Source organism: Ambystoma mexicanum, chromosome 4p (assembly GCF_040938575.1).
Source record: "Ambystoma mexicanum isolate Mex_15411 chromosome 4p, UKY_AmexF1_1, whole genome shotgun sequence".
Taxonomy (NCBI): domain Eukaryota; kingdom Metazoa; phylum Chordata; class Amphibia; order Caudata; family Ambystomatidae; genus Ambystoma; species Ambystoma mexicanum.
This window is the reverse complement of record NC_090927.1, coordinates 1,217,478,135-1,217,506,008: the sequence shown is the minus strand read 5'-3', so window position 1 is coordinate 1,217,506,008 and position 27,874 is coordinate 1,217,478,135. Positions and strand designations below refer to the sequence as shown.

Here is a 27,874-nt window from a genome sequence, read left to right as displayed (position 1 = left end):
AGGTACCCCTAGATGTCGCCAGCAGCTTCCATCATGGTGAAGGTAAGCCTGCATTTGCTATCAATGCATATGGCTGCCTGCTGTCTTGCCTCAATGCACCCGTTGTGCGCCTCACCTGCTCTATTCAAAGTAAACTCCCTCCACCCAACCCCTTCATCCCTTGTGCTGCCTATCCTGCACCTATATACCCGCACATAACCAGTAGTATCCGCCCTTGCTCAGATGCCGCACAGCCACCTACCAAAAATGATGCCTGCAAAGTGCTCAGCAGCACAGATCTCATACCCACACCCAAGCACACACAGATCATTCTACACATCACACCACTCCACCTGTAATAGAGTCCATGAGCATTGCACCCTCCACCCACCTTTGACACACCAGACAAGCAGCTCCTACAGAAACTATAGGCTGTACCCCGGGGCCTGCAACTCTCCTATCCTCCTTGGCTTCCAGCCCAGGATTAACAGGAACATGCACCTAGGCGCACATACACACATGCACTGAACCACCCTTGCAATGCTCCCAAGACTGCCACCATAGGTTTAACTGAGCACCATACGACTAAGGTACGCACTTATATGCCCTATCCTCCCCAGGACACCCTCCAAACCAACACAGCTACCCCCATCCCTACCAAGGTAACCAAAACCACCACCAATACTATCACACAATTGACACTGCTGAAGGGGCCTTCATCAACACGAGATCCATTCCTGCACATGTCCTTGACATGAATGATCTTATTAACACCCTCAAACTTGACATCCTGGCCATCATAGAAACCTGGTTGCAGGTGGCCTCTGGTCCAGCATTGTCACTAGCAATCCCCACTGGCTATGTTATACATAGAAGCGACAGACCTAACTCAAGAGGGGGCGGTGTAGCTTTGATTGCCAAATAGTCCCTTCCCATCAGACACTTGACAACATTACTTGATCGGAACTGTAACCTACTATCCACCAACATTGCCATCTCGCACATGGAAACCCTCAACCTCCACGCCATGTATCGCCCTCCAGGCCCTATCTTCTCCTTTGAGGAGGATGTCCTACATTTACTAGGCTCTTCCATCAAGCCCACCTTTCCAACAATTCTATTAGGAGACTTGAACCTTGGCCTTAATTACCCCCCCCCCCCAACATCAATGCTACCTCTGTAGCCAACACGCTCAGGGCACTGGGAATTACACATTGTATCAGTGACCCTACCAATGACAAAGGTTGCATCCTAGATTGGAAAACAGACTTTAAGTGCCAGATCGCTATCTGCACCAACACCCCCTGTCCCTGGTCTGACCACCACATTGTGTCTTTCACTATCTTGCCCACGACACACCCAACCCATCCCACTGCTGCCATGTCATCCACACTTGCCCACAGCTCCCTCAAACTCACAAAAGCCCCCCCCTGCTACTCTACTCCAAATCACTAACCACTGTGGTAGGCACAGTTGCACCCCTAGCTACCCGTAAACCCAAACAAGCAAGACATGCCAATGCCTGGTTTACTCTTCAGCTCCTAAAGATCTGTGCCAAAAAAATGCAATGCAGAAGCTAACTGGAGGAATTTTCCAACAGACACTCAGAAAATGATGTTTGCCAGGGCCGCTAATATCTATAGACAAGCTATAACCATGGCAAAAGCCACTGTATATAACTATATAACTTGAGAATTGCCAATGCCAATTCTAGCACACAGGAGATATTTACCATACTGAGAGAACTAGAAACCCCAGACGCCCCTCCACCTGCCATCACCAAAAATGAAGCTTGGTGCACAGAAAAACAAAATACCATGCTGAAGAAAATAGACTTACTACACAAGAACATTCACCACATACAATCCATACTTAAATGCCTACCAGTGCCCGCCATAGCACACACACCAGTCCATGCTATTGAGATCACTGTACATACCCTGCTGTTCAATTTCAGCCCTGTCTTCTAAACATCCTAAGGAGTCTGGAACCCACCAGGTGCAAAGGTGATGCCTGTCCAGCCTCCATTGTCAAGGACTGCACAGAACCCCTGGTCCCATTGATCACCAACGTTATCAACAGCTCCTTTACCACCAGCTTAGTACCATCCAACCAAAGAGAAGCCTGGGTTCTCCCATTGATCAAGAAAGCCTTGCTTAACCCATCCATGCCAAACAATGATCGGCCCATCACCACCGTCCCTTCTCTTTTGAAAATTATAGACATAGTGGCTTACACCCAAATTCTGCAATTTCTCGAGATCCACCACATCCTCGGAACATGCCAAGCGGGCTTCAGACTGTGCTATGGCACTGAATTGTCCCTGCTCAACTTGAAGAACCAGCTGAATGAGTTCAGAGATGGCGGCATTCCTTTTCTTATCTGGACCTCTCAGCTGCGTTCGACCTGGTTGACCCACACATTTTGTGACACCATCTCACCACTGCGGCCCATTTCTCACCTGAAGCTACGGCCTGGGTTCCATTATTCCTGGAGGACAGTTCCATGAGAGGAGAGTGTTTGCTGACAATGTCAGTGCTTACATGAGCCAATCCCACGCGGAGTGTCTCAAGGATTATGCATATCCCCCACCCATTACAATATATTTAATCTGCTCGACTCCATCGGCATATCCTACAACAACTATGCAATGACACCCAAATTCTCCTCCCCATGTCCAGCATCTACTCAGACGAATGCACGCCCTAAACAAAGTGTACTCGACAATCCAGGCCTGGATGGCCACTCACCGCCTCTGTTTGAATGACGAATAGACAGAGATCCTTCTGGTGTGACCAACTGTAATCAAGAAACTCAACTCCCAATATGCATTGTTCAACATTGACAGCATCCAAATACAGGTTTCCTCCTCAGTTAAGGCCGTAGGAGTGTGCCATGATGCCACCCTATCACACACGCATCAGGTGAATGCCATTTCTACATCTACTGCCCACACTATGAAATGTATCAATGCCTCCAGATCCTTCCTCTCCCAGGATAGCCACCTCGCAATCGCACGAGCAATCATCGGGGCAAGGTTAGACTATTGTAATGCCCTGTTTGCTGGCACCTTGTAACACAACATTAGAAAGATACAGGTGATCCAGAAAAATGCCATCAGCTGCATTCAAAATAGCTAAAAAGGAGCACATTTCTGGTGCCAGGAAGGAAGCGCATTGGCTCCTTATTTGCGAACTGATCATTTCCAAGACCTTATCCATTACACATAGATGTCTGTTCAACTCAGCCACACTCTACGTCTCACAGAAGATCACCATGGCCCATTCAGACAGGCCCCTTATGTCGGCATATACGAACAGGCTTATGCTACCTAATTTCAAAAGGGCCAAAGCCAGAGGGGCAAGCTTTCCTACCTTTGCGGCTCGACAATGGAATGGAGTCCCGCTGGCTCTGAGATCAGAACAATCATAGTGGGTGTTCATGAGAACGATGAAAACCTGGCTGTTCAATTAACTTTGCAGTGAAGGCCTCACCCCTATTGTCTTTACGTTTCTTGATTCCTCCGGGTTTAGTGTGCTTTATAAATGAAAAAATAATAATAATATTTTGGTGTTTCCTATGTTATTTAAGCATGCTACTATTCTTCTTATTCTTAAAAGAAAACCTACTCTGAATCCCTCCCTCACCTATAATTTCCATGATATTTCTCTTCTTTCTTACCTTTCCAAGATTCTTAAATGTGCAGTACATTCTCAAGTCGTGTATTTCATTACTTGTAACTCTCTTCTTCCTTGTTTTCAAGCTGGTTTTTGTCTGCACCATTCCATTTGCTTTAGGAGCTGTCTGTGACTCTCTTCTTCCTGCATTCTACCCTAAGTTCTTCTCTCTTAATCCTTGTTGACATAACTGCTGTGTTTGACACTGTTGATCACTCTCTTCTTTCTTCTCTTTCTACTTTGTGTTTTACTGGTATGGTTCTTTCATGGTTTAAATCTGTGGGGTGTAATCAAAGCCCCCAACCAGACAGAACTAAAAGGCCACCTGGAAAAATTACGTGCCAGCCTTCATAAAAGAAATACCAGCCTTCACACTGAAAAACATCCCCCAGCTTATTCTTCACACTGAATCTGTTGGTTATCTCCAAGACCATCAGTATGGCTTAGGAGCAGCCAGAAGCATGGAAACCGCTCTCCTGAAAATCTGTGAAGACCTGCTCTCCAACCTCGATTCTAATACACTGTGTGTCCTCATCTTAATTGATCCCTCTTCTGCCTTAGACACAGTCAATCATGCCATCCTGCTCAACTGTCTCGATGATAACCTGGGTATCACTGATCAGGCTCTGGCTTGGCTGACCTCTTTCCTCTCCGATCAACCCTCCCAGGTCCAAGTAGTGTCCTTCCTCTCCTCTCTCTCTCTCTCTCTCTCTCTACCTGTGGTGTGAACCAGGGGTCTAACGTCTCTCCGTGGCTGTTCAACCAATACCTGGCACTTCTTGACCACCGCTTTGTCGCTCTCTGCCCCAACTTTCAGTGCTATGCAGATGACACTCAGCTCATGTTCAGGCTCCCTTCTGCCACCTCTTCTCCTTCTCTCATTTCCGACTGTCTGTCTGCTATCCAGGAGTGGTGTGTCACCAACGATCTCTGCCTTAATACCAGTAGGACTGAGATTCCCCTCATCCGCACACCTGCTCCCTCCTTTCCTGTCACTCTCTGTCCGGCCTCTCTTGTCCATCTTCCTGCTCCCACCTGTGAGGCTAAAAACATTGGGGTCATCTTTGACTCCACCCTCTCCTTCTCTCCACACATATCTGAAATCTCTAAGAAGTCACACTACCACAGCACCTCCGAAGAGGTATTCTTCCTTTCCTTTCCTTCCCTAGAGGTTCACTGTCTCCAGAGCTCTGGTTCTCTCTAGGCTGGACTACTGCAACAGCCTCATTCTAAATCTGCCCGCTTCTACTCTCCACCCTCTGCAGCTCATCCAAAACTGGACTGCGAGACTTGTCCTTGTCCTCATGACCAGAGATTGTATCTCTCAAGGACTGAAATCCTTGCACTGGCTCCCAGTGGCTGCAAGAATTAAGTTCAAAACCCTCTGCATTGTCCACAAGGCCTTCTAAAGACTGGGGCCTCATTACCTTCAACTCTCTCTTCGTAAACATCTTCCTTCTTGAGCTCTTCACTCCTCCGCCTCCAGCTCCCTCAGGGTCAGTCGCTTCTCCAAGCAACAAGTTGGTGGTAGATCTATTTCTTCGGCTGGGGTCTCCCTCTGGAACAGCCTCCCTGGCTCTCTGAAAATTGAGGAGAACCATCTCCAGTTCCAGAAGCACCTCAAGACCTTCCTCTTTGCTTCTGCTTTCTCTCTTCCTCTCCCCTGCTGAATTACTGGCTGAATATGAAACTGCACTGGTCACCTGGCTACCCTCTGATCTTGGGGCCAGGTCCCCTGCCCAGCAGTTGCACACCTGCACTGCACCACTGGAAACCCTCACACTCAGGGTCTGTTTCTGCACTTGCCACCAGCTGGCTGCACTTTTTTAATTGTTTTTACTGTGTGATCCCATGTACTGCACTCCTGCCACCCCTTTCCCCCTCACTTTTCCAATCCCCCCTCCCCTGCACTTGCGTAATCTCAATGTCACCTGGCCTAGTAAGATCGTTGTCTCTGTCTTCCCTTTTGTTCCCCCTCCCTTGTCGCGCCTTGAAATACTTGTGTATAGGCGCGTTATAAATGCCAAACCATATCATATCATTAAGGCAGACTGTGGGGTTTCTGTAAGTAGCACAAGGAAGGGCCATGTGAAGAAGGTCTAACTGTCATTGCAAAGGGAAAATCAGTATTTTAATTCACAGTGGCAGAACAGATTGAAAGGTCCCTTTCACATGAAAAACAGGATTTCAAACACTGACACCGAAACCGTTTTACATGTGTGTTTACAGTTTAAAGCAAGATATGAGAAACATTTTCCCCTGCCAACATAAAGATGTCAGGGAAGAAATGTGTACTGTGTTGACAACAAGTAATGTATAGTATGCTTCACATGCAAAATACTGGCAAACATCTGAAAATAAAAGGCCACTTTGTTGCCATGAAGATTTACTTTAGGCCAAAGCAGACAGTATTGGCTTGTTGGTGGGCAAACTTCACAAGGAACTCCCTCACGGCCAGCCTGGTTTGTGCACCCCAACTGTGTACAACTGCAATAAAATGAGTCCTGCTTGAGGGATGTTCCTAAACAAACTTTATTTACACTTGCTGTCTCTGCAGGACACATTTCATTGGCAAGTGCATGTTTGGAATGTAGGGAGAGGTGTGAAAACAGGAGCAGCAATCAAGACTGAACTCTGAATTCAAACAGCCAACTTCAAAGAGTCTAATAAAACAACTCTGGTCAGAGGCTGGCCCATAGAGGCAAATAGGGCTGAACACAGGGGGGCTCCAATTTGTATCTCCCAAAGATTTGCTATTAATATAAAAAGGACTATTATTATTAAGGCCTTTTTCTCATCACCATACATCATACTTTCTTGATTGACATGTCATTTTTTAGGTAGTTACCAGGCAATTTTGGTGACAAAATATTCAGCCACCTATGACTCATTTTGATGTAATCCCAATCAAAATGGGTTTCTGGCTGATCTGAAAATGTTCCAAATTTGAGAGATGACGAACGGGTGGATGGTGAAATTACAAATATGTATAATAAATTGCATGTTCCTAATAATTGTGCTTTAAAAACAGCATACAAGTGCCACATGGCCGTGCAACATAGTGCCGGCCTGGCTGTTGTTTTATTTAATTCCCCATGATTTGCCGGAGCAGAATATATAAATTATGGCCGTTACTAGTAAAATTATGAAGTTTTGCCACATGACTACTTGTTGCCAGAAATCTGAAATGAGAACAAAGGCAATTGCAATTGGAAATTGCCATATGTCTGCTCTAGACTCCTAAACCAATCCTTAGAGAGAGGATGGATTTGGGAGGAGAGAGAAGGGTAACTGTCCAATCCTATTTGTGTGAACTCTTGCAGGGTACTCCACAAGATTGTAATCTTGACAGTGTCATCACTACTATATTAAGTGGATGCACTATGTGCAAGGGGGAAAGCTCCCAGAATAATCATCAGGGATAGCTGCTAAAAATCACCATCAGACAGAGCTGCTGTAATGAACCATCTGACAGCTGCAAAGAAACCTCAAAGCAGATTGCATCTGGGTGGAGCTGTCCATTATTGGGAAGGCCTAAAAAGCTGACTGGGGCTATGTTGGAGAGCTGGAGACCATCCTTGAGAGTGGAGTGACCAGACCCCTGCCCGTCCTTCCAGGGGGTTCTTACATGCAGATGGCTTTCCTGACTTTAAACAGGGGTTTTCAATGTAACTAGACTTGAACTAGTTGCAACCCATAGTTGTGGTAAACTGCTGACCGTTAATCTTTTCCCTTTATAGTGGGTGGGGGGTGCAAAACAGTGTAGATTCTTTGCTTATTTAACTAAACATATTAATTTAATTAATTGCCTTTGGCAGAACACTACGGGGTGATTTCTGTTAAAATTTGAAATTAATAAAGCTCATTCCCGGTGTTTGCTGAAAACTATAGAGTGTAATGTAATTGGGTAATCCTATTTTGCCTGTTAACCCTGACTTCTTTTAGGAAAAGGGGTGCCTTTGTTCCTTATCTCATTTTCAAACTCCCTGCCTACCCTCTTGATCCCTCCATCATCCCAGACTGCCTATCTGCCATCAGTCCTGGTGCACCACCAACAATCTCTGCCTCAACACCTGTAACACTGAGATCCTTCCCTTCTGGACTCCTGCTCCCTCCTTCTTCCCTTCACTCTGGCCTATCCCTTTGGTCTCTCCCTCTGCACCCTCTTCTGAAGCCAGAAACCTTGAAGTCATCTTAGACTCCTCTCTCTCCTTCCTCCCTCACACTTAGGACATTGCCATGAAGTCCCACTTTCAGCTCTTCCTTCTCAAAGGAATTCTCCATTTTCTCACTTTCCCTCAGTAGCTCAATGTGACCCAATCCCTGGTTCTCTCTAGGCTTGACTATTGCATTAGCCTCCTCTTGAATCTACCATCTACCACTCTGCAAACTCTCCAGCTAATCCAGAATAGGTCAGTGAGACTTATCCTTGGCCTTAAGCCCAGGGAACGTATCACTCCTGCACTAAAAGTCTTCACTGGCTCCTGGTTGCTGCACGGATTACATTCACATCCATCTGCATCATCTACAAGGTGGTCTGGGACCGGGGACCACACTATCTTCAACTTTATCTTACTAAATACTCCCCCTCTAGACCACTACGCTCCTCTGGCTCCAACTCTCAGTGTGTAAAGCATTTTGCTAAACAGAGGACAGGTGGTTGTTCGCTTTCCTCAGCTGGCTCCCTCCTATGGCACAGCCTCCCCCTCCCTCTGTGCCTCGAGCAGGATGTTCTTAAATTCCAGAAGATCCTTAAGACTCTCCTCTTTAACTGCTCCTTCCCTTCTTCTCTCCCCTGCTAATCCACAGTTGCTGCAATTGGTGTCCTGGTCCTGGTCTGTTGTGCATCCTCAAGGTCCTGACCTCCCACACCCAATCGTCCCAGCTCCTGTCTATCCTCTGCACTTGCACCTACACCCTCCGCCCTAGATGCTCGCACTTACACCCCTCGCGGCTCCAGGCCATGTAGCACTCAGCATTCCTTGCACTTCATCTGTGGCTCACCCATGAGCTCAGACTTCCCAGCACATACCACCCCCTGCCCTCTTCCTTGATGCATTTGCAGGTTCTGAATACTCACAAGGCATAGCAGGTGTGTCCTCTTTTCCTCCCCCCCACTGCTCTTAAATATTGTGTTTTTTCTATGTATTTTAATGTATTTCCCACTCCTGCTCCCTCCCTTGCCCTGTGGGGTCTTTGAAACTGTATTTTCTTTTTGTATAAGCCCCTACCACGCAAATAATAAATAAATAAATGAAAGCTAAAGAAATGCTCCCCATTTTAACATACAGCTTCGTCAACACAGGCCTTTAGGTATAGGGGGGTCCAAAATCCATAATTCTCAGATCATCCCAATTTTTACCATCCTGCTTCCCCAAAGCATGCCTTTAAGTGGAGGGGTTCTGAGATACAAAATCCCCAAATCATTCTGATTTTTTTTCCCCCAGCAGAGACCAAAGTAGAGGGGGTCTGAAAAACAAACTGCTAAATCACGCTGTGTTTATTTACTGCTAGCCTTTAAAGCGCACAGGAAAACTGAAACTGTACAGCATAACAAATGTGAAGTCATGTTATTCAGGGACCAGTGTTGATGATCATTTATTTTGAAATTTGTATGAAGTCAAATATTGTGCTTTAAGTTTTCCAATCCAAATTGTGTGATTTATTAATGTAGAGAGAAGTTTATTGTGTTGTGCCATGGATAAAGTGGCGTGTGACAGATGTAGTGTGATTTTCTATTGTCTATCATCCAAATAAATATACATACATTTCCTGTACACCTGCCCGGTTCTTTGCTCATTGGTAGCTCAGGGGTGGGATCCAAGGGGTATTAGATACATGGAAGAAAATAACAGAACTTAACTGTTTAATGTGTGACACAGCCGGGGGATGGAAGGAACTCCCTGTGTTGAGGCTGGCCTCGCAATAAACCTTTACAAATCATACTCAACCAATCACACTTACTCTGTTTCTTGGGGTGGCAATGTTTCTCCTTCTGTTCCTCTTTTTCATGGAGTTCCCCAAGGCTCTGTACTTAGGCCTCTCCTCTTTTCTCTTTACACCTGTCCTCTTGTTACTATTATTTATTCTTTTGTGCTGTCCCATCACCTCTATGTGGACGATATTGAACTTTGTATGTCCTTTGTTTCTCTTTCATCTGAAATTCAGACTACTGTTTTGTCTTGTCTTTCGGACATTCAATTGTGGATGTCCGATCAATACCTCATATTAAATTCTTCTGAACCAGAGGTAGTCTTCTTTACTGCTCTCATTATTCCTTCTCCTTTTCCCACTCCTATTTCTGCCCCCCCAACCCCCTGTGTTCTTCCACTTTCCTTGGTCACTCATAATCTAGGCGTTTACCTTGATTCTTATCTTTCTTTTTCTAACCATATTTCTTCCTCTGCTCGATCTTGTAGAGTTCAATTCTTTAATATACATAAGGATAATAGACCTTATCTTTTTTTCTATGCTACTGACATTCTTATTTCATCTCTTATTTTCTCTCAAAGCTTCTATTGTTCCTCGTTACTTTTCAGGCTTCCTGACTCTCACTTATACTCACTTAAATACTCACTTAAATCTATTTATAATTAGGCAATTCGTCTTCTTTTTTCTTTATCTGCTTGTGACTCTATAAACCCTGCATTTCTCTTTGCATTGGCTTTCTTTTCATTCTCGTTTTAAGATGATTTTTTTTGGCTTGTCTTTAAATCTCTTCATAATCTTGCTCCTCCCCATCTATCTTCACTTGTTTCTTTTTATTACCCTTCTCGATCGCTTTGTTCTGAATCTCTATTTCTCCTCACGTTTCCTTGACTCTCTTGTACCCAGTCCTATTTCTGTTCTTTTACTTTACTTGCCCCCTTCATTGGAATGTGCTTCTGTTGGCTCTACGTTCTCTTTCATCCTACTATTTGCTCCTTTCTCAGAACATTGTTTTATCTTCATAGACCTTCATGTATTTTCTTCATGTTCACACCTCTTGTAACATTTTAATTATGTGCAGTGATTTGGCGTAAAGCGCTTTATAAATGTAAATAAAATTTGTATGCAAAAATATAAAAATGCAAAAAAGAAACTCTTCTTTCAGCATTTAAATCTCGTAACCAGTCGAAAATTTGAAACTCCAATAAATTAAAAAAAACATAAGTCTTGTTTGGTCTATAGGAGGTTAGGGATTATACATCAAGTTTGGGTAGAACTAGAAAAAGCAGTCTCATCCAGGGATACTCTGCATTTTTGAGAACTGGTTTGCCTGGGCTCTAACCCTGATACATACACTGTTCTCTAGAATACAATTACAGAGGTTGTATTGTTTTCAAATTTTTCAAGGTTATATAAACCAGCCACTACTCCAAGGGATAATAATGTTGCCGCCTTTAACCAAAGCACAATGTATACATATCCTCTTTATATATGAATCAAAGTACTGAGCTGGATATGATTCCCTCCAATATAGATAAACGGTATGTTGGCAAGTGGGCTCCCCTTTTGTGCCATGCTTTCAATGCAATGATTTTGAATGTTACATTTCCTCATTCATGACACGCAGTATTATTTTTCAAATTTCAGCTCTAGACTATTTTCTCTTTCTGACTGTTCTTTTATATTATTTAGCGAAGTTTTGTTGGCTAATCTATCAAAATTGGGTTATATAATTATTGACATTCTTGCTCCCGTACAGATTGGCTTTTATGAAGGTGTAGGAATCAAACATCAAACTGTTTTTCCTCCAAAAGCCAAATAGATTTATTCCAAAAATGAACCCTTCTATGTTGGCTTTCAGTGCCTAATCAATAATTTCAAATCCATGGAGAGGTTAAGCCTTTGGGAAACTTTATATGAGATGGGTGTCCCCTCGAACATCTTAAATATTTATGTTTCACTACATTAAAATAAAACGGTAGTACAATCATCTACAAATGGCCTAGTAATAAATTAGTTTCTGATTTGGAGCAGTGTTCACCAATTTGCTATTTAGAATCTTACATCAACCAAAGTTGGAAATGCAGAGTAAACAGATTCAAATGCTGGTCTATGCTAACGATCGTGAATTGCTAGCTCGACCCCAGAAGCTTTGCAGACTCTACTTGATAACTATACTGGGTACACCACTGAGAGAGGCCTAAGAATTAATTCTGCCAAATGGACTTTCTTGGTATTTTACAGAAACATTTCTTGTAAGCAATAGCCTTTCACATCCGGCAGTGATTGGATAACCCAAGTAAATGAGGATCATTATTTAGGATTGTGTTTTCATCTAATTTATCTAACCATAAAAATGTTTTAAAACAGAGCAGCCGTAAGGAACAGGCAATGGTTAGAATATTTAAGTTTGCTCATTGTTTTAAATTCCAAAAGATTAACTACACGATGCACATTTTCAAAGCCAAAGCTTGCTCAGTGGCCATATGTGGTGTTGGCATTTGGGACTTTAATCACAATGGATATGTGATTCTAGGCATGCAAAATGCCTTTTGAAAAGGAATATTTGGTCTTCCCCAGTCAGCATTCAGTTTTGTAGGTGTAAGTCTCGGATTTGTGGAAGATCATTTAATGCTGCACATGCTGGCTGATCTTGATTTAAATATCTACAAATGTTAAAGCAGACTTACCGCACTCCATAATCGAAGCCATGACACAGTGAAAGGGCCGACTTGTACCTTGGGTCAGCGAGGTAAGAAAGGATCTAGTTTTGATGACCACAGCTGCAGATTTTTTAAGCCACCTTCATTGACTATAGCAAATGCTAACACGATCAAGGCTGAACAAATAGTTAAATATGTTAATGGCAGATAGGATTTCGAATTTACCAGTGATTAAAAGAGATTTAATGAATGCACTTCATGTTTCCCTGGTCCACAACCTTACCTCAGCTGGTCACTTTTTTTATGACTGGACTTTAGCTTAATGCATTGACAGATGGGTGGGACCAGCAATATTGAGGCTGGTTCAGCTTGACCTCTTTGTGATCGTTTCAGAAACAATGACTCACTTTTTATATTTCTATCCAATATCTATGGCAGAACGTGCAACAAATGTAATTTTAGTCAATGCCATTATGTGTTATTTGAATTAAGGAAAATTATATACTTTTTATGGGGGAATTTACACAGGTAGTTCAGAAAGTCTTCTTCAATGTGAAATTATTTTGATGACTTTTGAATTTTTATCTTCAATTCATGTGTATTTAATCATGAAGCAATATGTCATAATTTGTCAGCAAGGGATCTATAAGCAACATGGTGAGGAAACAGTAGTAAGATCATCAAGTCTCAGGTAGGCTGGGGAGAGGAGGATGTGTGGACCTAGGTGTTAGGGAGGAGCCATTCCTTGAAGAGGAAGGTCTAGAACTCCTTCCTGAACTGTAGAAATGAGGAGTGAGTCAGATATTGATGGGGATGAGGTTCCAGTGTCTTGAGGCATAGGCAGAGAATGTCTGTCTTCTGGATCTTTCCCTCCTGCACCTGTGGAATGCAAGTCTGCACAGGGCTTTACTTCTGGCAGCTCGTAGGCCTCATGAGATGCTGAGTTCCTCCATGAGGTAGTTTGGAGACATCATGGTGACAGCCTTGTAGATGATGCAGCAGGACTTGAAGATGATACAGGCTTGCAGCATAGATCGATGAATGGCAGAGTGATGTGGTCAAATTTGCAGAAACCTTTGATGAGTCATGCTGCAGCGTGCAGGGCACATCTCAGGGGTGTCAGGGTAGTCACAGGAAGGTTTTCCAAAAGGGCATTGCCACCATCATGGTGGGAGAAGACCAATGCTTAGATAGCAGATCTGAAGTTGTTTACTGGGATGAAGGGCTTGATTCTCTGGAAAGTTGGTACCAATCTGTTTGTGTTTTCCGTGCGATATGATGTTTGAAGGAGAGGTGTTTGTCGATGTTGAACTCAGCGATGATTGTTTGATGATTGCAGATAATTTACGTGTTGTGGGCTTTTGAAAGAAATTAACTAACTTGACAGACTGATTGATGGCTGAGTGGAATGAAGAAAACATTTACCGTCAGGAACATTTCCAAGATTGTTACTATTTTGCAATATAATAATGGCTATAGTGGCAACCAATAAGGATTAATGTTAGTTGATGCTTCCCGTATGGGATATTAACAACAGTTTCCCACCCCATATCCGCCACAGTCGATTTGTGAGCTAATACGCAACCTTTCAAAGTCTTGCTTGGGAAGAAGAATATTTTTCAAAACACCTGGAGAATGATTGGATGGATTAGAGTTGAGTTAGAAGAATGTATTTATGGTTTTACTGAGGAAAATCTAGAGAAATTGGAATTGAGATCTGCAGGACTTATTTCAGAATCCTTATTTTTTTCAGCGTATTGCTGTCTTGAGAACATATGCTGTTATAGAGAGGACTACTTCCTAGCTGCATTCAACGATCACCAAGTGGGTTGTGCATGGGCACAAATGGCCTTTCTGCGGGTTTGTAAATCGGAAACACTTTACACATTATTCCAGCCACAAATGCAATTGTGGCCACAAAAATGCTTTGTGAATTGGGCACTAAGACATCAAAGATCACCTGAAATTTAGACATGAGCTGTTGATGTTCTACTTCCAGGAAGCCTTTCCAGTGTGATGACAGTCGGTGGTATACTCCCTGGGGTGTAAGAACCTTGGTGCCCATGGGCTGTTCGCATGAACACCTCCCGCCAATACCTTATATGCATAACAATGCTCCGTCCTTGACACGACCTAATCCCATGGGAACTGAATGCAGACCTTCTGGTTAGGTGTGAAAACGTTCTGACCTGCTGAACATAAACTCCCTATCACTTCCAGCTCCCCCTTCCCGTGGTCTGGAGCATCTGCCAGAGAGCATGCGGCACCTTCTAAATGCAAATAAAAAAAATAATGCAGGTAGGGATTATTTTATCAAGCCATTCAGTACCAAAGATTGACCAATAAATATGCAAATATTTGTCAATAAAAACCCTAGATCCCTTGAAAACCTGGGTTGTTTGTACTCTTGGGTGAGTCGAAGAACTTCTTACCTGCATGCAGGACCATGCCAGGGGAAAGAAAACATGTCAGCTTATAAAGAACGAAGATAACCTGCTGGTCATAAAGCATTGCACTTCTCTGCCGGTTCAGTCAGAAAACTCAAACTTTATTTTATTTCTTGTCAAAGATGCCATTTGAATGTGAACGGTTTACATTGATCACAGTTGATGTGTTGCCTTCCTATGTTTGTGCACAGTACACACACATAAAAATAAAAAAGCAAAACAAAAAAATATGAAAAAAAAATATATATATAATTTGCAACAAACGTAATAACCATGAACAACCTGATAGATAGTACAATTTTAACCATCCCCCACAAGGAAAAGTAAGGAAGAGCCCCGTTGACATGGACATTCGTTTAAAATACTTAATTACATTCCTAACTTCAAAGCCTCCAACAGAGGGGCATCACAGGTCTTCCCTCGACTTTTCAAAAGGGTGTGGTGAGGCACGTTCAACCACACAGCGGCGCACGTTTCATACGTCGCATTTCGCTATGAGCACATTCCTATCCGAGCGTCTGACGCTCAAGCTCGGTGCAGCAGAGAGTGCACCGAAGGAGTACCCACTCCATGACACAGTGGCTGGCCAGTGGGGCCGAGTATGGATGTCGGCTGGGGAGGGGGGATGGGGTGTCGGCAGGATCAAATAAGCAGGTACGCTGAAACAGAGATTAGCAAAGATCAAAACATTCTTGGTCGAGAAGATTATCTGACAGTGTAAATGCAGCAGGTTTGCCGATGTTGCCGTTGAGACGCGGCGTTGATGCTGGTGGGCACGTGCAGAGGACAAATATCCTCTGCTTTGAGCTGCGGTGAGGCACCTTCGTCTTGCCGTTAGGAGTACAATGTTTACAAGTGGACAAAACCCTGAGGAACCCCGCGGGCAAAATGGGGTTGACTACTGCTTTCATGGTGGAAGGACAGTTTTGGACCCAGGTAGATGAAAATGCCTCAATACCTGCAGACAAAACATAAGTATGGCTAGCTTTATATATATATATATATATACTGGCGCCACTATTACTGATGAGCGGTTCATGGACAAGGATGTTTATTCATACATGACACCTTCACGTGCTTGTTATGAGTTCATTCGAGAGCACAACCTAGATTTCGATTCAAGAGGCTTTTGAAGGTCTTCAGTAACTACTCAACTTTCTTAGGAGGCAGGAGTGAAAAACATGCAGGTTACACCAGCTCTGCCTATGCTGACAGGGCTCCTGATGGACACAGTGGTGAAAGCGGAGGGCCGCCTTTGCAGGACATCTTGTGATCCGCCCATGTAAGGCCTAGCACTACACTTTGGTGACTATACAATCATTCTTCATTTGTATCTCGGACTGTTCAATCATCCCATACCTCACACTGTTCTTTGCCGGATCATATTAGTGTGCATAGATACTTACTGGCTAATATTCCCCAACCATGCATTCTTCTTCCCAAGCTAGAGTTGCATATCGGTTTTAAGGCATTAACTACAGACGAATTTGCAAGCACGGGTGCTTGGCTCTAGCTTTTGGCAAACCATGATCTCCCAGTACCCTTGCAGCATGCAGTTTACATTTTTGATCCTTAAACCCTGATTCGTGGAACTGTGCAAAGTTTATTTTTGCAGTGCAAAGTCAGTGCAAAGTCATTTTGTATTGGAAAAATGACCACTCGCAATGACTTTGCACTACAAAAATACACTTTTCAGCAGTGCAAAGTCACTTTTCAGAAGTGCAAAGTCACTTTGAACCGTGCAACTAATTCCATGAATCGGGCCACCTGTTGGGTGAAAAGAAGAAAACTGTGTATGAGTCTGTATGGGCATTTTCTCAGGTTCTCAAGAGTGAGCAAATTGAATACTCTGCATACAGCAATTATTTTCAGGCGACATCTTTGATTGTCACTAAGATTTCTGTTTTACGTTGTGTATTGCTGGGTCAGTAGTTATGCAAAAATAACCACAGTGGTGAGTCTGACCGGGTGGTAAAAGCCCAACAGCCCAAGTTAACGAGGGTTTCCACTAATATTACCATAGGGTATAACAAGCATAGACAGGTTTTTTTGCAAGTAGCATCCAGCCATTTTCTTTTTGGTAATAAGGTGTGTGCAAGGAGGGCAAACATGTTTACCAAGAAAAAAAAAAATAATAAAATAATGGAGGCAATTGAAAAAGCAAAGGGAGCCCTTTCGACAAAAGTAAGTGACTCCTTTCTAGTTCCATCGTGACTGAGAAGTGGTTGAAGAATATGGAAGTTGGGGGTGAGAAAGAATAGAAGCAGAAGTTGTGTTTATATTGTTTCAGAATAGCAGCAGGTGGTGATTTGGAGAAGTGGAAGGAGGTGGTGGAAGGAATGTTTAGAATATGGGCTTGTATCAGCCAGGGGAGTTGCTACGTCTGGAAAAGACCCGGGCTACGCCGATGTCGGGACTGTCGGGACTCGGGGCTAGCTAGTCTTTTGGCTGTAGCTCCTGAGATTCTATCCGGGGCTGCAGCCAAAAGATCAGGGGCTATAGCTCCCTTAGCCCCCCGCTAGCAACGCCCCTGGTATCAGCGGAAAGACTCTGTCTTCTATGCTTGTGATTGGCCGTGGTGGAAGTTGGGTGCTCATTTTGTAGATGTGAAATTCAGTCTACAATACGCCACGCAATGAAGAGATAGGAATTAACATGGTTGGTTAACGGAATCATGGCACTGAATCAACATTTATCGAGAAATGGCTAAGTAGGTTGCCCAAGATACATTTTCGAAGATCCAATAACTTTAATGTGTATTATTTCGGGGATGTGAAGCGATTAGAACAGACTCTTTTGAACAATTTCATAAACCTTTGGATTAGAAATTGATAAAAAAAAAACTATCTGCAAACCCAATGTAAGTCTGCAGTGAAAGAACACTTTGTTTTCGGGAGTCATACTCAAACGAGGGCAAATCATTTTGTCCAAGAGAACACCTTTTACCTCCTTGGCATGAGCACCATTGACCAAAAACGTATTTAAATATTAGGTTTTCTTTTAAGGAAAAGGGATAAGTATTATGTGGCAGCAGACAAGTCGCCCTTTTCCTCTTTCAGCTCAAATATTATTTTCTCAATTGTTTTTAAGACTGCAAAACACTTTTTGTAGGGCGCAGTCACTTTGATTTTTTTTCACGTACACCTTAGAACCTGACAACGTGTTGGGGGCACAGTGCTAGGACCTTACCTATGTGCAGCCCATAGTTGTATGAGGGTGTCCCAGGGAGTTAAACTGTACTACCCCACATCATTCAGTATATTTGCCCTTCACCAGGGTGAATGATAAATTTGCCAGCTAGGTGTCAACGCCCAGGTGGACCAAGATCACAGAAATAAATCCCCCAGTGCATGGGTGGAAAAGGCCTGTATTCCCGCTAAACTACTACTTCTGGTATGCCATATGACAGTCAGGTGGGAAAATGTCTGCTAAGTATATGGTACCTAGGTGGTTTCCTACTGGCTGGGTTCCCTTTGATCCACAGGCATGTTGTGTATCTCAGGGAGACCCGCAGTTGCCCTTTAGAAAAAGGCTTAACATAAGACAACCAAAAGGCTGGTTTTATACTCAGTAGTTTCCTCCCTTTTCACCTGGGGAGGAAATAAAGTTAGGCCTGTCTGATACAAATACAGCACCCTCTGCCTTCCATCAGCAGTGGGGAGGGTAAAGTTCCACAAGCACAGATTTCCCACCCACCAGGGAAAGTGTCTGTCCGTCCTTATGAGGCTTTGTGTAATAGGTACCACTTGGGTTTAGAGTCATCTTTGGACAATCATACCACCATCTATCTTTACAATGGCTTATTCTATCACAACGCTGGAACACAACTGAAGACATCCAACTCCACTAGTGGGCTGGTGTAATAGAAATGTGTCACTGGTGCAGTGCTATTTTGGACAGTTTTTGGAGTTGGGGACAAAACCAAGTTTTCTAGTGTAAAAATGCATGAAGACAATTTACACTAGGACAATTTATGCTTGGTGCAAATGATGAGCACAACTGAACTTTAAATGCAACAACCTTTCTGTAATATGGCACTTGGTGCCTTAAAGACACTCCTGATATCGAGGGAGCAGTTGTGAAAATGTCCCTTTCTGTCAACTTCTCTTGACAGAAAACCAACATTGATTTGTGCACACTTTGCACATTTACCTGATTAAGATAGAGAGGTGGGTATCCTGGGGGCAAGCCAAGAGCATCAGCAATGAGAGGAATAGACACCAGACTTTGTCTCTTGCACCCTACCACTAATAACTGGTCCACGTATTTAAATTCCATAAAGGGGTTCTCATAAATATGCCGTTTTGGTGGCGTTTGGTTTAGAAACTGTAGTAGTTATGCTTAAGGCCTCTTTCAATAGTAATTGTGGTACTGATGGCTAAGGGGCAGGAGGCACATGTCAGCAGCTTAGATGCTTTTTGAAGATAGACATCCAGACATATGTAACTGTAGCAAACAGAAGCCATTGTAACACCACATCTCCAATCTTAGCAGCTATTCCCTAAGCAATGTTGTTATCCCACTATAAAGCCCTCACAACATATTCTACAACGGGTATAATTACATAAACAAATTCCAGTCTAGAATACGCAGGGAACGTGCTGGAATATGGGAACAAACCACCTTTTTCATGTCCAATGTTAAATAGGTCCAATATTTTCAGATGCTACGATTTCTTATTAATGGGAAAAGTGCCTAAGCTCAGAGAGGTGTCACTAAATGTGCTAAAGGTTACCACTATATGCCCCCTTATACGCATTTATTTCCTCCAGAATGCATATCTAACAAGAAAAAGCCCAGGAAATGTCTGTGTACCTTTCCTGCATACTGTGGCAAATAAAGTCTCACAGAAATTCTATTTTAGGAGTGTGCATCTTTCTTTCTGTTTCCAGTATAAAATGCAAAGCAATCATTAAATGGTTAAATCCGGACTCTTTCCATCATAATTTCCACGCCTTTTAATTGTTAGGATGACTGTATCTTTTAAACACAAACAAAATGTAGTTTGTATAAGACTGCTGAAACAGTTTGCACTAATACTATTCTACAGAAAATGATTGTTGATCTCAGGCATTTTATGTTTTAAAGCCCTCTTCCACTCTTAAATGAGAAACCCTGCGTTCAAGAAATGTCCAGTGTGACTAATTACAGGAAACTGTGTCTGAAGAAGAGCAAATAATTGTGTTCTTGTTGGATGCTTTGTGTTTCCTGTCATTCTTTTATGTGCCTTAAGCCGGACCAACTGCTTATATTGAACTTGCAGAGATCAACCCAAGAGAAAGAATTTTCACTTGTCCATTTCCTGTTTTAGATATGTCCTTAATAATTGACTGTTACACATACCATCCTCGAATAATCAGACACTCTGATTGGCTAAACAATGCAAGCTCCTTGAAAATGCATTTTTAAAACGCCAGTGTTCTTAATCAGTTACATTGTATTAAAACAGGTCTGTGTAAAGCCTAACCAGAAAATAAATTGTACAATAATCACGGTCAAAGAAAAACAATCACACAAGATTCTTTCTTTCAGATTTGTCAATGCTTAACTAGATGGAAACCATTTTATCCTGATGATGGCACAATCCTGCACCTGCAATAATCCTGAGACCAACAAGTTTCCTGTTGAAGCAAACCGTGCACTTTGACATTGATCTCAATGTACGACAATGCAGATGTTCAATTATTGATATCTTAGTTTAATGTGAGGCAGAGGCCCCATGGCTATTTTATACTAGCACAAAGAGAGTGGGAACAAATCATGTGCGACATAGATCAGGATTAGATTACATGAAAAGAGCCAAGCTCAGGTATTCAACATAACAGTGATATGGCTCGAGTCAAATAGGGATGTGTTATGGGCATCTAGCACTGAAAGAAGAGTCTTGAATATTAAAGCTTAGTTGTTGATGGTTAACCGCAGGTCTGTAGTTCAATATAAATAAAATACTTGTTTTTAAAGGTATGCTGCTAGAAAATAGGCATTCAAACTTACTATGGTTAGCTACAATCGAAGGTACATATCAATATTGCCCGCAGTGTCTGTATTCATATACAATATGAAAGACAAGGTATTGATGCTTGATCTGGCAGAAATAAAAGGGTACTGATATTGTTTTGTAAAAGATGTTCTGAGTAAAATGAAAAAGAAATAGGTAGGATGTATGGTCTTGAAAGGTTTGTTTGCCATGTGCTCTGACTTTAGGGGACACATAATAAATGGAGTTGTGTGAGCGTGCAATGCCTGCACAGTGGGCCATGGTTCCACTAGAAAGAAACAGTAATTACTGAGACAATAATGGCTGCCGTCGTGAGCCATTCTAGCCAGTAACTTCCCACTGTAGTGGCCATTATTGTTGTTAGCTAATGTATTTAAATTGGGCAGGATTGTGAAGAGAAAAAGAAAAAATAGACCAAGGTGGTCTCCATGAAAACAACAAAGGGAGCTTGTTCAAAAGAGTACAAGATCCGTTTCTGTTTCCATGGCAATGCAGGAGCTAAAGGAGGAGGTAAGGCCAGGAAGCAAGACACATGAACAATTGCAGTGGAAGATACGTTTTATTATTCCCCCTTTTTTAAAGTGAGATGGGAGTGGCACAATAAAGGTGGGGCAGCGAGCAGGAGCATTCAGCAGTCAGCATGGAACACCAGATTAAGGGACTCATTGGGGTTGGGCGAAGCAGTGGTAACACTATAACCACAGCATTACTGCTCCGTCAAATCCCGAGTTTGGTTAGAAAGCTGGAGGTTTACCTCCAGCTTTTTGCTGGCGGTAAAACTACCCACTTTCTGCCCATTTGTGGCACTATTACCACATAGCTAATACTGCCAGCGGTAATAGTGTCATTACTGCCCCATAGATTCCTATGGACTGTTAAAAAAATGGGCCATAACAGTCTTACAACAACTCGGGATCGAGTTGCGGTAATGCTATCTGCGTTGGCGGTGTCCTGGTGGATTTACCACCGGGATATTGCCAGAGTTGTGATGAGACCCAAAGTCTTCATGCTGAGATTGCTGAGTGGCTGGCACACCTAAGTGGAGTGCTAATATTAAGTTGCCAAGAGCTCATTTTTGTCCTTGGCAGTTTTATTTGGAGACCTTTTAGAGGTATTTCCACACATATGGAGAGTACACACTGATTAAGGGGAAACTCTATTCTCTAGGTATGGACAACATGCCCCCGTTTTTGCTTTAGCTAGTAACAGAGGGCAAACAGATCTTTACTAGAGTAAACACATTTTGTTTGGAGGGTGAGACTTGTCGACAACCTGTTCTGCCCATGTGAGTAAACTGTGCCTCAAAGTGTGATACTGACATACAGACATTTTGATGTAGGCGCCCTAGGAAAATATAATGAATATAATCACATGGCCCTCTTTGATATATAATCACATGGCCCTCTTTGATATATAATCACATGGCCCTCTTTGATACATGGACTGAAATGTTTTTTTTTTCAGTGTATCACGCATTTTGCAGTTAAAAATAAAAAGGAAATACAATTTTCGGCCATATTGCAATCCCCATGGAGGGAAACCTCTCTTAGCAGCATCAAATGCCTTAATGGCAAATGGGCATGTTTGCTTATTAGCATTGTTGCTTTGGGTGACAGGGTCGATGTGACTCCATTTAGGCTAACAGACCGATATCTGCACTTTTGCACATTCCGATTATAAAATGAAAATATGGGTTGGTCAGGACAAAAAGTGACAGCATTCCACTTAGCCTCAAATATGAGTGGTATTGAACTCCTCATCATAACCTAATTTAAAATGGGTCCTTCAACAAGGTGAAACTCCATAAAATAAAATGTCTGTTTTCCAGACAAATCCTATTGTTACCAATCCCCCAACTGTATTCCTATAGGCTCGCCCCTAATGTGAGAGTCCTTGGAAAACTGTCAAAGCAAGTTCTTTTCGCTCCCATTATATGCTTATAATGGGAGCGAAAAGAACGTTTTACATGTATACCAATGCATTAAATTGCTGCGCAATAGTACATGCAGAGTTATTTCCCTCTAGCATATCATACCGACCTACTCATTTGCCTTTGTTTATTATAATATTGGTATTGAAAACCTTAACTTGTGAGTAATTTAGTGTTCATAAACTAGGCTCATTCATGCCTCATAACAAACATACCCAGATCATTTTAGGCACAAAATGCTTGGCGTGACAGTATTGATGAGCATGCTAATGACATTGCCCATGACGTTGAACATTAAAGACCATATTCATTCAAACACTCAGACTCAATTTAGAAATATTGAACACTATATACCTGCAGCGTGTTGAAGGGTATGGCAGCTAAAATATCTGACCCCCCACTTTACCACTGAAGCGCCTGCCTGCCCTCATGAGTCTTGGGGAACCATCGATGAATTCCCATCTCGATTGTAGGCAGACCATGGAAAAGGTCCCTTGTTCGTGTAGAGTTGTTCACGCCATGTTGGCTTTCAATGATGGCTTCCAACAGTTTTGAAAAACATCTAGTAGCCTGGTCACCGTTGTCCCAGGAGAGGAAAAGAGCAAAACAGTGAAATGACGCAGTTATTTTTCAGCAAGTGACTTCGACCATCCTTTGCACGTTTCGGAAAGTAACACCAATACTGCGTGCGGCTCCAGAAGCCCGAGTACAAACCGGGAATTAGGTTTCCTTCATTTACTTTGTGGAATCCGCATGGCAGTTCAATGTGTTTGCGAGGAAATGAAGGCTTCTTCGCCAGGGGACTGCAAACAGGGACATCTTCTGGAGGGCCACAGGCAATCATGCCATCATACACACCTGCCCCGCTGTCAGTTATTGCTTTTTAGAAAACCCACATGCAATATTCTTAACATCCTATAAACCATCCACCCCTTCGCTTGCATTGACCAAAACCGAACAACAGAATGAATTGGGTGAAAAGAAAACACACATTTTGGACGTTGGGTTGACATTACCAAAAGGGATCTCACTAAACTACAGTATATACAGATATGCTTTTCATTCATGCACAGTGTTACAAGCAGCACAACAAATACCCCAAGCAGGCCTGTGAAAGAGGAGCAGTATATGCAGACTGAAGTGAGCACATAGGCGGGGCAGAGCATAACATTAAAGGGTGGGGGGAGGCTGACAGAATTGCCCAAACGGAAAAGGGGAAGGGGGCCGAACAGAAGGATTCGTTGTAATGCACACACAAACATAAGGGTGGTGAGGGGCACTAGTGTCTTGGCACGGTGGCGGGTGGTGCGCTTGTTACTCTACTCGCAATGCCATAAGAGTCAGCACATTGGAGCAGCTGGTGGTGCATTTCAACCAGTCACTACAAACAGATGCACTAGAAGGTACCGAGCGAAGGGGCGTCGAGGCACAAACAGCTGTGGCGTGGCCGACGTTGCGTCACGCAAAGACGACGCAGGCCCACATTGTTGCAGCTCTCTCACTCCACCGTTAGCCGCTTTCAGAAATGGGATGAGAAGAGAACTGCAATGACTACCATTTCTACCAGCGAACAGGGCGCGCAGTTCATATCTGCTCCATTTGAATCCTGATCACCCCTCGCCTCGCCACACTTCTACCCCCCATGTGTCCTCGCACACCCTGCACCCGCCACAAAGGAAAATCGATCACTAGATAATCTGGCGTCTTTAAAATTTAACGAACAGCCCATATAGCATTCCCATTAGTCATTTCCAAAAATAAAAGTAGTCAACCATTATAGTACACTTTTTCAGGTACAGTTGCAAAGATGGCCCTGCATCCATTCCTTGTGTAACATGATGCTCCACGGGCAAGAGCCTTTTTTTTTTTTAAATGTTTGCCTCTACCTAGTAAAAGGAATGCCCGAAGAATGCATTCCATCAGCAGGTGAGTGAAAATGGCAAAAGTCTTTTTCTTCCTCTGTTCATTATACATATATTTATATATATATATATATAAATTTACTATATCTGACTGTTCCTTTAGAAGCCCTTTATGTGACAATAGGCCTCCAGAGATGAGAACAAAATGTACAGGAGCCAGAGGAGGGTGAAGAGAGCTGTGGTCAGAAGCTTGGCAGTCCGCGGCCCGCCCAGCTCTCCTCCGGCGACTTCTGGCCTCCGCCGGTAGAGCAGCACCCCCACATTGATGAACGCAAAAATAGTGAAGAGGGTGACAGAGAAGGCCAGGGTGCCGGGCTGAACTTTGAATTCGTGTCCGTGGGCCGCGTGGTAGATGGCAGCGATGGACCAGGCAACGCCAATGCCCAGGAAAACATTCACAGCATTGCTTCCGGTGACGTTGCCGATGGAGGCGTCCGCATATTGGTCTTGGGTAGCTGCAACTTTACTGGCAAACGTGTCTGCAGAACGAGAGAAGGGAGAAGACAAAGGGAAGTATTAGTGAAAGGGTGATCATGCCTTACAAAAGAGCAATCTTTTATGGGTACACAAATTATCCACTCCAGGGGGCTCGATGCAACGGTTGTCGGCAATTGTGTAATCGAGATAAGATCAGATTTTATTTTCGAATTTTGTACTGTAGATAGCTGCTTTGTGGTAGTAAAAAAGTGTGAGATTTGTGAAATATTTGTGAAACATTAACCATTTTCTTTCATCGCGTGGAGACTTTGTACTGAAAATGGAGCGCTAGATGCCACCAGGGGGTGCAGGGAAACATGGCCGCTTAGCATTCGGCTCCCGCCTTCACTGGCCGTATTATGATGAGAAAGAGCAGAACCGGCCCACCCAGGCACGAACAAAGGGTCGACACGCATTGGAGAAGGGATGCTGAGCCCCGTAGCGAGATATTAAGTTGGAGCAGTGAGGGGGCTTCGAGAACTGCCTGCCTGCTCGGCCCGTGCTGGGCCCACGTAGAGAGCAGCAGCAGAGGACAAATCCACAAGGCCCTCACTGGGTCGCAGTGTGCAATGGCAGAGCCGGCATCTGAGGACTACGCACTGGAGGCCAGTCAGGCCTCGGGGTGACAGTGCACCGGTGGAGGCGCACCGCTGTTACATGGGCTCCTCCCGGCAGCACGGCGGACCACACGCTGATGTCTTTTGGGGCCTGATGAAGCTTCTGCCAGCCCCTGCCTCGTAGTGCGGACCCTGGTGTCTTGAGAGGCAGAGAGGACACGGGGCTATCAGGAGACAGGCAGCGGCTCCCGGACCCAGTGGTGAGTGTCCTCAAGCAGGGGGAATAGGAAGAGCCCCCCTCCAGCATAGTGATGGGGGATAAGAGGCAGCGGCAGTGCAACACAGTGGGCCAGGGGTGTCCTGCACACACAAAAGCCCGCTATGACAGGGACTATATGCAGCCTTCCATTGGGCCCTCCTATATATGAGGGTGGTGGATAGAGAGACCCTGGAGCCCCATGAACCCTGTTGAGTGCACACAGGGGCCACCGTCCACGTTTGGGCATCAAGGAATTACAGAGAAGGAAGGCCCCGGGAGGGCCACCGACATACAGTGGGTGTGCGTGCATATGGATGACCACTGCCCCTCAGGTGGTCAGAGAGGAGCACAGGGACAGGGGTGACCAGAGATCAGGTAGGCCCATAAAGTACTTGTGTAGTGACCCTGGAGGAAAACCTACTGTTGAGGAGCATCCCAGGAAAAGAAGTTGGGGATCGCACAGAAGTCCCAAGATGGTGGACCCCAGGAACGTGAATATGGGGAGGCCCGGCAGTACCGGAGCTGAGATGCCAGGGGACGGCTATTGGCAGTAGTGTCTGTGTCGAATTTTGCGAGGAAGGATGACATTGGCAGTTTCATGACTGAAATTAAAGCGCTTTGAGGAGACCTACAAGCATCCCTGGCAGATCTTACTGGAAGGGTGGGCATGGTGGAAAAGTAAAATAGAGAGTCTGAAGATTGATCAACTGAATGAAGATATGGTTGAAATGTGCATGGATTCCCAGATGACAGAACTGGTGCTGCGTGAGGAGGGAGTGACTCTAAAGATGGATGGTCTTGAAAATAGGGAAAGGAGGAATAACATCCAGATTTTGGGGCTGAGAGAGGTGGATGGGGGAAAACCCCTCGCAAGTGCAGCACCAAGTGCAAGGTATTGTTAACTAGCTGTTTGAGGCGGAAGAGGGTAAGGAGGTGCAACTGGAGAGAGCACAGAGAGGTGAAAAGCCATATGGGAACAGCCCACGCTCAATCGTCACCAGCTTCTCAAGGTATAAGGACAAGGCTGAAGTACTTGGAAGGGCGCAGTCGCAGCAAAACCTAGAATATAAGGGCTCCCACGTAACGGTCTACCAGGGATTGTTGACTGCTCACAAATTGGCTAAACGATAAAGGGATTAGGTACAGATGGGCATTCCCGTTTGCTCTGCAGTTTGAGGTGAAAGGGATATCACATCGACGGAGGAAGCAAAGCAGGCCCTAAGCCACCTGACTTCGGACACTGCAATGGTCTCAGACTTGCAGGCAAGCCCGGCCAAGAAAAGGGGAAATTAGGAGATGCAGCCGGCCCTCCCTAGCTGGCATAGGTGGCAAATGGGGTGTAAATATATGCGTCTCAATGGCCCATCCCCACAATAGAACCTTTGAGTGGCCGGGTGGAGGTGCAGCGAATGTTACTACGCATTGCAGCTGGACCGGAGCTACTCAAGACAGAGATGGCTTGGTTCTTACAGGGGTGCAGGAGGAAGGATGTTTGATTCCCCCTACAGGTGGCCTTCAGTGGGAGAGAGGGCATCTCTACAACTTTCACTCCCAGTTGCAGTTGACAGTTAATGTACTTGATAAGCAACTGTTTGTATTAGAGAAGCCACCAGTCGACACAGGAGTTCCACAAGGAGCATGCCTATCAGCCCTCCTGTTCAATCTCTACATGGCCACCCTCCCACAAATAATTTGTTCACACAACATCCTGTGTTACAATTACGCTGATGACACACAACTAATTCTAAAACTCCTGAACTCAAAACCCAACTGCCGACCTGACCTTGCTTCCTGCCTCCTTCACATAGAGCTCTGGATGACCTCAAACCACCTCTTGCTAAACCCCTCCAAAACTGAAATCATGGTATGTGGCAACTCTGAACTTCTTCCACACCCACTGCCCTGGCCATCTGCCATGGGCAACTCACCGACTCCCTCTAATTCAGTAAAAAACCTTGGATGCACCCTAGACTCGGGCCTAACACTCTCGCGCCAAGTCAACAACATCTCAAAGTCCTGCCACTACCACCTTAAAAC

General features: G+C 44.1%; 1 protein-coding gene across 7 annotated transcripts in view; it reads right to left on the bottom strand.

The window, feature by feature from the left end:
• Positions 1-14,774: 14,774 nt before the first annotated feature.
• The window catches only part of SLC8A1 (solute carrier family 8 member A1), a 1,145,942-nt gene continuing 1,132,842 nt past the window's right edge, over positions 14,775-27,874 (bottom strand). For all 7 annotated transcript variants that reach the window (XM_069606868.1, XM_069606869.1, XM_069606866.1 and 4 more), the window contains one exon: positions 14,775-25,023. In XM_069606868.1, coding sequence (XP_069462969.1) covers positions 24,644-25,023 — 380 coding nt within the window. In that variant the 3' untranslated portion in view covers positions 14,775-24,643. The remainder of the gene's footprint in view (positions 25,024-27,874) is intronic.